At 44.3% G+C, this 12,632-nt stretch overlaps 1 protein-coding gene across 2 annotated transcripts in view; it reads left to right on the top strand.

Moving 5' to 3' along the window:
- Positions 1-12,127, top strand: part of LOC120019685 (mitogen-activated protein kinase kinase kinase 5-like) — a 59,408-nt gene extending 47,281 nt beyond the window's left edge. For both annotated transcript variants that reach the window (XM_038963070.1, XM_038963069.1), the window contains 8 exons: positions 385-553; positions 794-985; positions 1,746-1,851; positions 5,941-6,184; positions 6,498-6,610; positions 11,094-11,206; positions 11,490-11,566; positions 11,694-12,127. In XM_038963070.1, the coding sequence (XP_038818998.1) occupies positions 385-553; positions 794-985; positions 1,746-1,851; positions 5,941-6,184; positions 6,498-6,610; positions 11,094-11,206; positions 11,490-11,566; positions 11,694-11,754 (1,075 nt within the window). In that variant the 3' untranslated portion in view covers positions 11,755-12,127. The remainder of the gene's footprint in view (positions 1-384; positions 554-793; positions 986-1,745; positions 1,852-5,940; positions 6,185-6,497; positions 6,611-11,093; positions 11,207-11,489; positions 11,567-11,693) is intronic.
- Positions 12,128-12,632: the final 505 nt, after the last annotated feature.

The raw sequence follows: 12,632 nt of genomic DNA, 5'->3' as shown, positions 1-12,632 counted from the left end.
ATGTATTTTTCTTAATACTGCATTGTTGGTTAAGGGCTTGTAAGTATTTCACTGTAAGGTCTACTACACCTGTTGTATTCGGCGCATGTGACAAATAACATTTGATACACTCATCCACACACACATACATTCATGCTACACACACACAACTGCTGCTACCAGACTCTTATTATTACTAAATACTGGACCATTTTAAACACTTGCACCCCAATCCTCCCTTCCCCAAAACACATGTAAATATTGGACTATAAATTGTGCCTTCCTGCAAGTAAGCATTTCGTTGGACAGTGTGTATACCAACTTGAACTTTATTATTCTCCTATACAAATATGCTCTAAAACAAATGTCACTGAGGTCTTTAATCTAACCTGTGTTCCCCACCAGTATCCCAGTGGAGAACTTTGAGGACCACAGTGCTCCTCCGTCTCCTGATGAGAAGGACACTGGATTCTTCATGCTGAGGAAGGACAGCGAGAGAAGGGCCACTCTGCACCGCATCCTCACTGAGGACAGAGACAAGGTGGTGGCCAACCTCGTGGAGGCTCTCAAACAGGTCAGTTAGCATCTAGTCTGGTAGTGGACAGGGAAAGGGTTGGCCTGGTTCCAGTTCGATTTTTGCCCTGGTGTGTCACTCGGCATGATGATGACCCTAGGAGTTGGCAAGACAGCACGAACAGATCTGGGAACAGGTTAGAAGAGGGGCTGTCTCAGAGTAAAACAAACCTCTTATCATCTGCACTTCTCTCTCTACCATCACCCCTTCTCATCATCCTCCTCTCCCCTGTGTGTGCAGGGTTCTGAGACATCCGACACTAAGTTGAGACATCAGCATATCTCCACCCTGGTGGCCAGTCTTGGGGACTTTGTGCGCATGGCGGACAGGAAGATCATAGCCAACACCCTCTCCCAGCTCAAACTGGAGCTAGACTTTGACAGCACGGCCATCAGCCAACTACAGGTGGTGCTATTCGGGTTCCAGGATGCAGTAAGTGCTCTTTCTTCACCTATTAGTAGGTCTCTCTATAAGCATTATAAATGGCCTATGATGATTCAAAAATCCCATTGTCTATTTATCCACTGTGAATGGCTTGGAATTAAAATAATCCTTGTATAGACCAAAGGTTCTGGAGACATTGAAGTATGATTTAAGGGGGTTTCTGTGAACCGTTCACAGCAGAATTATGCTGCCATTGTTTGAACAAACAGATCAGACTATTGACTGCAAAACACTTTTGACCTTTAAGGGTAATCAAAGGGAAATATGTCTGCTTGATTGCACATCGTGTAAAGGGGCTGATTCTGCCCTGTCTCACAAATACAATTATGCAAATAGCACTGTGGCCTGTAGCTGTTAGATTTGCGAGACTCTCTGTTAATAATGAGCTCTGATGCCCCCTAGTGGATACTTATGAAACCAGTTCTGGTCTATAGGTTACACTGTCTGCAACCGATTATTATCAATGCACTTATTATCAATGCACGATGCACACTTGTTTTTCAGATTTTCCAGAATGCATGGCTTTTTATAAATAACAGTCTCTCTTTTTTCTGGGAAATACTTGTTTCATAGGCTAATTATAGGGGGATATCTCAGCTTACTAGGCAGCCACCACATGTAATGTAAACAGACACCCTCTGGGGTCAAGCCTGTTGTCCTTTCCACTAATGTGACCATGTAGAGGATGCATGTATGTGTGGGTCAGCTGTTTATTAATGGTGTGTGTGTGTGTGCATTGCGTCTCCAGGTAAACAAAGTACTACGAAACCACAACATCAAGCCCCACTGGATGTTCGCCCTGGACAATATCATCCGTAAAGCGGTGCAAACTGCCATCACCATCCTGGTGCCAGGTAATAGCAGTGACTCCAGCTGCAGTTTTAAATGAGTAATTATGCCCCTTAGGGCCCAGGAAACTGTTTGTTAACTAAAGATAGGAACGTGACTTTGAACAGAGCCCCAATCTAATCATAATTTAAGGTTACTTTTGTAATTCCGGTTCTCTGAAAATATGAGTGAGATGTATCACAACTCTCGGAAGGACCAATCGGAGACAGACATGTAGCGGCGAATGAGGTGAGCCCCTCACTTCCTTATGAAGAGCCACTCTCCTGCCCTCTGGTCATTCTCAAGCATGCTTCTCTTCCTGTTTAATGAGATATGTCCCAAAAACAGTGCCCAAAAGGTAAACTCCTCAGTAGGAGGGCCCTATGAGAGAAGGGCATAACACCCTTGAGCTCTCGTTCAATCCAAGTAGATGCGCAACGTGCAAAATGAAAAACCCCTGGGCAGACTGTGGGCGCAAACAGTGGCTGGTAGTGTTGGGGAAGCTACTCTGAAAATGTAGTTTACCAAGCTCCCTGTTACTTCACACTGGAAGAAGTTAAGCCTCACTGAAGCTACCCCTATGGGAAATATAGTTAACTTAACTAAAGTTACTTTGAAAAAAGTAGTTCACTACATCCAAACTACTTTGTGAAAAAGTAAATCTGAAATGTCATACTACAATCTGCATGAATAGATCGCTTTGGGGTCATATGTTAACAGAATGTAGATTTTAGCCTAAAACACAAAACCGATGTTTCAAGTGAGAATTAGGCAGATCTGATGTTGAAAAAGGAAATTGCCTACCGCCATATTTTATTTTTGCAAAAAGAGTAGTTACACTACACTCTTAGAAAAAAAGCCTTCCAAAAGGGTTCTTCAGGCTGTCCCCATAAGATAACCCTTTTTGTTTCCATGTAGAAACCTCTGTGAAAATGATTCCACATGGACCCCAAAAGGGTTCTACTTGGAACCAAAACAGGTTCTTCAAAGGGTTCTCCTATGGGAACAGCCGAAGAACCCTTAACTTCTAGATAGCACCTTTTTTTCCCCCCCAGAGTGTAGCTAGATTTGAATTTAGTTCAACCACCACCAAGCTACTGCAAAAATGTAGTTAAATTACTATTTGAAGTCCATGTAGTTCACTGCTTCCCAACACTGTGCTTAGGGATGCTAAGGCCAGTAGTAAAGCGAAAGATTGAGCAATGTTACATCTTCACGCTTCTCAGCGGCTGCTGTGAAAGTATCTTAAGCACAATAGACATGTCCCAGGACTAGCTAAAGACTAGAGACTGGGTGAAAGTGACGTGCCCCTCTAGAAATAACATAACAGTTATGGATTACTGTCAGGGCCTTGGCACACCGACAAAGTGGCTAGCGGACCTTAACAATGACAAAACCTCTCCTTCCCAAAAAATCCTGCAAGGAGCATAAGACCATGGAAAATGGAGTGTAGGAAGGAACAATCTGTTTAGTCAGCACTTCTCCAAGAAAAACACAACTTTAAAAAAAGAAGAAGAAAAAGAGTGAGCATACGGGGGCTGGCACTCTTCCAAGAGTAGACTACAAACCCTGCATGACGATAGCTGCCAGAGCTGGTCTTGAGCAGGGTGTAACTGCCGACCAGAAAGTCACGGGTCATCGAGGGGCCCGAAGATGAGGTGGAGGCCCAATGTCCTTGCTTGCTCTGTGTAGACGGAAAAGGGGTGGTAGGCAGCATAGGAGGAAAAGCATATGGCATAACCCTATTTTCTAGGGCTGTGACGATACTAGTACCACAATATTTATTCAAATGGCAAAAATGTAAACACGAAGCAGACCAAACTCTTCAGTCCTTAAATTCACTGTGTGTATAATATTTTTGGGACAAGATGTACGAACCAAAAGGTCTACCATGGGGCCCGGGTCTGCGGGGCAGGCAGAAGTTGAAGGCGTTGCCTTCTTTCTTGCGCGTGTCACACTTCTGCCGCATGAACAACTCATCGGGTGTCACTGGGACATCCAGGAGGTCCACATTTACTTTGTCTGTTAAGCTGGATAAGCTCAGCCAAAGTGCCCTTTCACCCACTACTGCTAGGCTCATGCTATAACCACGAGCTTGAATGGCACTACGGGAGGCACGGAGATTTAGGTCTGTAATCATACAGCTCTCCTCCAAAGCATCTGGCCATGGGTGTCCTGCTCCAGTTTCTTCCCCATCTCTTTCAGTAGCTCAGCCTGATAAACCAACAATAGAGGTCACATTGAGAGCTCCGATTGCTTGGCCTTGTACGTTCTCAGAAAAATGGAGGCAGTAAAGCGCTATGTCTTTCTAGGGAGTGAGGTGTCAGTGTCGTTAGTAACATGGCGTGAGGGGCTGAGGTGGTAAGCCAGTGACCGCTTCACATTGGGAGGGTTAACAAACACGGATTCCTCCATATAGTGCATATCGAGGCTCGGAGTGCCTCCAGCAAAAATCTTGCTAGTGAGGGTTTTGTCCCACAAGCTCTTAGCTTCCCTGAAGCAAGATGGTACCGCGGGTTGCAGTTGTTTTACAGGGGCTGTATGAGATGGGAGTCTCTTCCAGTCGCATAGGTCCCTTAACGGGCCCCGAGCCACTACGGGGATGACCACTCGGGAGACGGCCACCAAACTCCAATGGAGTAGGGAGTTGCTTCACTGCTATCAAGGCCATCCGACCTGCGGGCCTGAGAGGGCGGGCGAACCGGATCGTCAGCACCCATCTCCTGAACCCATCTCCTGAGCTATCTCGAGGATAACTGTGAGAAATCCCATTGTAATCCTCGTCACCCGCTAGCTCGCTTTCCCCTGACAATACATCGTCAGACAGTGAGGTGAGGGAGTCGAGTCTATCCATGACCTCGCCCCAACTGGGCTCGTTTACAGGGAGCTGAGCCTCCGCTGTTGGCTCTGAGGCGAGGGGCTATAGAAATAGATGCTCATTTAAGCCTCCCCTGACCTAGTCAGCAGTTTGCAGTGATCACAGCACTCAGTCGTCGAGCGCCTCTTGGGCATGTTTCTTTCCCAAGCAATTGATGCATTGAGGGTGGTAATCCTTCCTCACAATCATAGAACCACAAGCGCAAAAACCTGGGAGTTCAAGTGCTAGGCTTTTCCTGGGATGGTATAGCAGTGGCCATTGTGAGGAACAAGGCTTGCTAGGAGGAAAAAGCCTGTTGAAAGAAAAACAAGAAGCAGGCTTGGGCTGGCTAGCTAGATAGAAGCCTTGCTGCTGGTGGCTAGCAAAGGTAGCTTGTGTAAATGGCGTTGAAAGCTAGGTAGTTAGAAGCCTTGCGGCTAATAGTGTGGTCCCATGTCCGAAGGAGCCGTGAGGCTGAGTCTAGTTAACACAAACGGGTGAACGTAGGTTAAGCTAGACGTCCAGAAGGGAGCTAGCAATGCTACCATGTTGCAGGTAGGGTATGCTAGTGAGGTTAGCTTGCCTCTCAGCGAGCTAGCCAAGTTAGCCTTGCAGCATGTGGGCTAACTGAGTCTCAATAGTTAGCCGTGAAGCTAGCTACCAACGGAGACTGAGTAGAAGAGGAATTTCTACACAAACAAAAACCTTTTGGTCCGTACTCAACCTCTCGAAAGGGTTTGAAGACCTACGTTCGGCAGCGATATCCTTCACGGTTTGCTTGTAAGCAGTTAAGCAGGAAAACAGGGATACAGTTGTGCTGAGGAGAGGTACAAAGCAATGCTCTTCGTGAGGAAGAGAAGCGAGTATGACCAGAGGTTGAGAAAGTGGCTCATTATAAGAAAGTGAGGGGCTCACCTTATTTGCTACTCTATCCGTCAGACGCTTTTGATAGGTCCTTCCAAGAGTTGGTGTTCCTGGTGAATCCCCATAGTGATACATCAAAAGGAGAACAGAGATTTCAAGAATATTGTATGACTGTATATACTAGTCAGATGCCATTATAACAATTGCATTTGAAAGATTATTGTAGATTATTAAAGATGATTGATTATTATTGACTGATCTTTATTGAGGCTTGTGATGTTGCTGTCTTTGTTTCATGTTTCCTCTTTCAAAGTGCAGTTTAGCTGTTGCATATGAACTAGTTGTCATGCTATTGATGTAACGGTGTAATGATGCATCACGTGTCCTTACCCAGAGCTGAGGCCCCACTTCAGCCTGGCCTCGGAGAGTGACCCGGCCGACCAGGATAATGTTGACGATGACGTTGAGCCTGAGGATACCGCCGCCCACCAGAGCAGAGCCCCTGCCAACACTGCCCATGACGACACGGTCGCCACCTCCGGCGTGAGCACACTCAGTTCCACCGTTTCACACGATTCCAATAATCCCCAGCGCTCTGTCACCATAGAACTAGGCAGGATGAAGCTGGAAACCAACAGGTGGGTCGCCGTGCGGTCATAACCATGACAACAACTGTCAGACACAAAAGCAGAGATTTATTCCAACAACGTTTGCTATTACCACCACATCTGTGATGAATTAGTAACAGATATTGCCTGTAGCTTCACAGTGTTTCCTCACCAATGTGAATTCTGTTATGTAGAAAGGTCCCAACACAGAAGAGAAAATATGTTTATTTTCATTATGGCTATCGCCGTGGCTGCAGTAGCCATGTCTAGTAGTATCGTGTTAACTCATTGAATGACCCTATGTCTCCCCCTCCCCTCCTCTCTCCCTGCTGTGTCTGCCCAGGCTAATGGAGCAGTTGCTGGAGAGGGAGGGAGAGTACCAGGCCATCCTCCAGCAGGTCCTGGACGAGAGGGAAGAGGGGATCAAATTACTGAGGATCTGCTCAGAGCCTATCTGTGAGCACATCTCAACACACCTACCAACATACATTCAACAGCTCCCAACATACACTACACCCAAAAACACTACACACTTCCCAACATCCACTACACACCTCCCAACATCCACTACACAGCACCCAAAAACACTACACACCTCCCAACAAACACTACACATCTCCCAACATACACAACACACCTCCCAAAATACACTACACACCTCCCAACATCCACTACACACCTCCCAACATCCACTACACACCTCCCAACATCCACTACACACCTCCCAACAAACACTACACACCTCCCAACAAATGCTACACACCTCCCAACATCCACTACACACCTCCCAACATCCACTACACACCTCCCAACATCCACTACACACCTCCCAACATCCACTACACACCTCCCAACAAACGCTACACACCTCCCAACAAACGCTACACACCTCCCAACAAACACTACACACCTCCCAACAAACGCTACACACCTCCCAACAAACACTACACACCTCCCAACAAACACTACACACCTCCCAACATCCACTACACATCTCCCAACAGACACTACACACCTCCCAACAGACACTACACACCTCCCAACAGACACTACACACCTCCCAACATACACTGCACACCTCCCAACATCCACTACACACCTCCCAACAGACACTACACACCTCCCAACAGACACTACACACCTCCCAACATCCACTACACACCTCCCAACAGACACTGCACACCTCCCAACATCCACTACACACCTCCCAACATCCACTACACATCTCCCAACAGACACTACACACCTCCCAACAGACACTACACACCTCCCAACATCCACTACACACCTCCCAACATCCAATACACACCTCCCAACATCCACTACACACCTCCCAACATACACTGCACAACTCCCAACATACACTGCACACCTCCCAACACACTACACACCTCCCAACATACACTTCACACCTTCCAACATCAGTGGTGTAAAGGACTTAAAGTTGAAGTCGGAAGTTTACATACCACTCCTCACATTTGTTGTTAACAAACTATAGTTTTGGCAAGTCGGTTAGGACATCTACTTTGTGCATGACACAAGTAATTTTTCCGACAATTGTTTACAGACAGATTATTTCACTTATAATTCACTGTATCACAATTCCAGTGGGTCAGAAGTTTACATACACTTAGTTGACTGTGCCTTTAAACAGCTTGGAAAATTACAGAAAATGATGTCATGGCTTTAGAAGCTTCTGATAGGCTAATTGACATCATTTGAGTCAATTGGCGGTGTACCTGTGGATGTATTTCAAGGCCTACCTTCAAACTCAGTGCCTCTTTGCTTGACATCATGGGAAAATCAAAAGAAAACAGCCAAACCTCAGAAAAAAAATTGTTGACCTCCACAAATCTGGTTCATCTTTGGGAGCAATTTCCAAACGCCTGAAGGTATCACGTTCATCTGTACAATCAATAGTACGCAAGTATAAACGCCATGGGACCACGCAGCCGTCATACCGTTCAAGAAGGAGACGCGTTCTGTCTCCTAGAGATGAACGTACTTTGGTGCGAAAAGTGCAAATCAATTCCAGAACAACAGCAAAGGACCTTGTGAAGATGCTGGAGGAAACAGGTACAAAATTATCTATATCCACAGTAAAACAAGTCCTATATCGACATAACCTGAAAGGCCGCTCAGCAAGGAAGAAGCCACTGCTCCAAAACCACCATAAAAAAGCCAGACTACGGTTTGCAACTGCACATGGGGACAAAGATCGTACTTTTTGAAGAAATGTCCTCTGGTCTGATGAAACAAAAATAGAACTGTTTGGCCATAATGACCATCGTTATGTTTGGAGGAAAAAGGGGGAGGCTTGCAAGCCGAAGAACACCATCCCATCCGTGAAGGACGGGGGGTGGCAGCATCATGTTGTGGGGGTGCTTTGTTGCAGGAGGGACTGGTGCACTTCACAAAATAGATGGCATCATGAGGTAGGAAAATTATCTGGATATATTGAAGCAACATCTCAAGACATCAGTCAGGAAGTTCAAGCTTGGTCGCAAATGGGTCTTCCAAATGGACAATGACCCCAAGCATACTTCCAAAGTTGTGGCAAAATGGCTTAAGGACAACAAAGTCAAGGTATTGGAGTGGCCATCACAAAGACCTGACCTCAATCCTATAGAAAATTTGTGGGCAGAACTGAAAAAGCGTGTGCGAGCAAGGAGGCCTACAAACCTGACTCAGTTACACCAGCTCTGTCAGGAGGAATGGGCCAAAATTCACGCAACTTATTGTGGGAAGCTTGTGGAAGGCTACCCAAAATGTTTGACCCAAGTTAAACAATTTAAAGGCAACGCTACCAAATACTAATTGAGTGTATGTAAACTTCTGACCCACCCTCTTTACTATTATTCTGACATTTCACATTCTTAAAATAAAGTGCTGATCCTAACTGACCAAAGACAGGGCATTTTTACTAGGATTAAATGTCAGGAATTGTGAAAAACTTACTTTAAATGTATTTGGCTAAGGTGTATGTAAACTTCCAACTTCAACTGTAACTGAAAATAATTTAAAGTACTACTTAAGTAGTTTTTGGGGGTAACTGTACTTTACTTTACTATTTATATTTTTGACAACTTTATTACAACATTATTTCACTACATTCCTAAGAAAATGATGTACTTTTTACTCCATACATTTTCCCTGACACCCAAAAGTACGTGACAGGACAGGAAAATGGTACAATTCACTCACTTATCAAGAGAACATCCCTGGTCATTCCTACTCAAATCAAATCAAAGTTTATTTGTCACGTGCGCCGAATACAACAGGTGTAGGTAGACCTTACAGTGAAATGCTTACTTACAGGCTCTAACCAATAGTGCAAAAAAAAATATTAGGTGAACAATAGGTAAGTAAAGAAATAAAAACAACAGTAAAAAGACAGTGAAAAATAACAGTAGCGAGGCTATATACAGTAGCGAGGCTATAAAAGTAGCGAGGCTACATACAGACACCGGTTAGTCGGGCTGATTGAGGTAGTATGTACATGTAGATATGGTTAAAGTGACTATGCATATATGATGAACAGAGAGTAGCAGTAGTGTAAAAGAGGGGTTCTGATCTGGCAGACTCATTAAACACAAACGCTTCATTTGTAAATTATGCCTTGAGTGTTGGAGTGTGCCCCTGGCTATCCATCAATAAAAAAAAGAAAATTGTGCTGTCTGGTTTGCTTAATTTAAGGAATTTTAAATGAAGTATACTTTTACTTTTGATACTTAAGGACATTTTAGCAATTCCATTTACTTTTGATACCTAAGTATATTTAAAACCAAATACTTTCAGTATTTTACTGGGTGACTTTCACTTGAGTCATGTTCCAATTTAAAAAAAATGTTTACCCCTTTTTCGTGGTATACAATTGGTAGTTATAGTCTTGTCTCATCGCTGCAACTCCCGTACGGACTCAGGAGAGGTGAAGGTCGAGAGCCGTGCGTCCTCGAAAACACAACCCAACCAAGCCGCACTGCTTCTTGACACAATGCCCACTTAACCCGGAAGCCAGCCGCACCAATGTGTCGGAGGAAACACTGTACACCTGGCAACCGTGTCAGCGTGCACTGCGCCTGGCCCACAGGAGTTGCTAGTGCGCGATGGGACATTCCTGCTGGCCAAACCCTCCCCTAACCCGGATGACGCTGGGCCAATTGTGCACCACCCCATGGGTCTCCCAGTCATGGCCGGCTGCGACAGAGCCTGGACTCGAACCCAGAATCTCTAGTGGCATAGCTAGCACTGCGATGCAGTGCCTTAGACCACTGTGCCACTCAGGAGACCCTGTTGAGTCATTTTCTATTAAGGTATCTTTACTTTTACTCAAGTATGACAATTGAGTACTTTTTCCACCACTGCCCAACATACACTACACAAATCCTAACATACACTACATACACTATGCACAAGAGCATTAAAAATACTGCTTTTTAAAGGATTAATGGAAATATTTGTACAACAGATGCATCAGGAAATAGACATTGCATATTCTTTGCTGTTTCTAATATGATTGGTTATATGGATGATACATGGTTGTTGTTAAATCCGCAGTAGAAACAATCCGCAGTAGAAACAATAAAAAAGTGACATTCCCACCACTGTTTTGGTTAAAGGCTGGAGAAATGTAACCACTCTCAAATTCATAGACAGAGCTATTGATGCAAGGACTGATCATCCAAGAAATATAAATATTATAGTTTAACCATGTTTTGAGGCTATACAGTGTTTGTTTACATTCAATTTGTTTACAAACATTGGAGTAAAACAACCTTTTATTTTGGGTTATGATGGAGAACGACAGTTGAACTAAGCTTATGAGGCATTTATAAGTTAAGATGAATTGGGTACATATCATTCATTTTACATTTGAAATGTATGTAGCAACTGCAGATTGCCCCTTTAATAGTTGGACATGTACTTTTGTTGTTGACAGATATGCCTACATTATCAGTGAGCCAAAGGAGCAAGTCCACTATGAGCCATGGGGACCCAGAGCTGATCAAGTGGCTGAAACTCCAAGGAGCTGACGATGACTCCATGGATAGGGTAGGTCCTGAGGCAGCTCTCCCCCAGCCACGTCTGTTTTAAATGGGCACATTATGTAAACAAACTCACGCCCACGTAATTCTCTCCCACTATACTACAGTAAACAATGTGCATTGCTGTAAAGCTGTTAAAACAAATGGCTTGATTGATGTTTGATTATTGCACAGAAGGCTATATGCATACTGTATGTGTAAAGCCTTAATAACAGATACACGGTTGAGCACCATCCATTGGCCACGAGCTTCATCTATTTCATGTACCAATGATTTGACCCATTTTGTAGATTCTGACCGAGGATTACACGTTAGATGACCTTCTCCACTATGTGACGAGAGATGACCTGAAGAGTTTGAGATTAAGGTATACAACATACAATATACAACATCTCTCCTACACTGTCAAATAGCCAGCCATGTCAGCAACCTGATTGAAACACTAATATTGTGATAATAGTCTGTCTTTATCTTTCTCATGTTTTCCTCCTCAGAGGTGGGATCCTGTGTAAGCTATGGAAGGCCATCACAGACTACAGAGAGAAGCCTGCGTGAGGAGCCTTCGTGTGGCATTAGCCACTGCTACTGTACAGGAACTTTACCACAACAACAACAACAACTGAGTATTCTCCTCAAATCTTACCACTGCACTTTAATCTCAGTATTTATTAGACCAAGACTCCAGTGTAGTTGATAATGTGTGGAGTATTGCCATTATTGTGTGAGAGAGACCTATGGAGTATTGTGTGTGTTAGAGAGAGACCTTGTTGGGTTATGGAAATGTTTTTGGGGAATTATTATTTTCAAACGGGGTTACTTTTTCATGTAAAAATATAAACGCAACATGCAACCATTTCAAAGATTTTACTGAGTTATAGTTCGTATGAAGAAATCAGTCAATTGAAATAAATTCATTAGGCTATTTTTGTGCATTCAAATTGCCAATCGATACAATGCAATTGTGTTTTTGTCTGTAGCTTATGCCTGCCCATACCATAATGCCATCGCCACCATGAGGCACTCTGTTCGCAATGTTGAGATTAGCAAACTGCTCGCCCACACGACGCCATACACATGGTCTGCGGTTGTGAGGCCGGTTGGACGTACCGCTAAAAAATTTTAAACAACATTGGAGGTGGCTTATGGTAGAGAAATTAACATTCAATTCTCTACCAACAGCTCTGGTGGACATGGCTGCAGTCAGCATGCCAATTGCATGCACCCTCAAAACTTGAGACATCTGTGGCATTGTGTTGTGTGACAGAACTGCACATTTTAGAGAGGCCTTTTATTGTCCCCGGCACAAGGTGCACCTGTGTAATGATCATGTTGTTTAATCAGCTTCTTGATATGCCACGGCTGTCAGGTGGATGGATTATCTTGTCTTGTCAAATTTGTGCGCACAATTTGAGAGAAATAAGCTTTTAGTGTGT

This window comes from Salvelinus namaycush, chromosome 24 (genome assembly GCF_016432855.1).
Source record: "Salvelinus namaycush isolate Seneca chromosome 24, SaNama_1.0, whole genome shotgun sequence".
In the NCBI taxonomy this organism is placed as follows: domain Eukaryota; kingdom Metazoa; phylum Chordata; class Actinopteri; order Salmoniformes; family Salmonidae; genus Salvelinus; species Salvelinus namaycush.
This window is presented reverse-complemented; position numbering and strand designations above follow the sequence as displayed.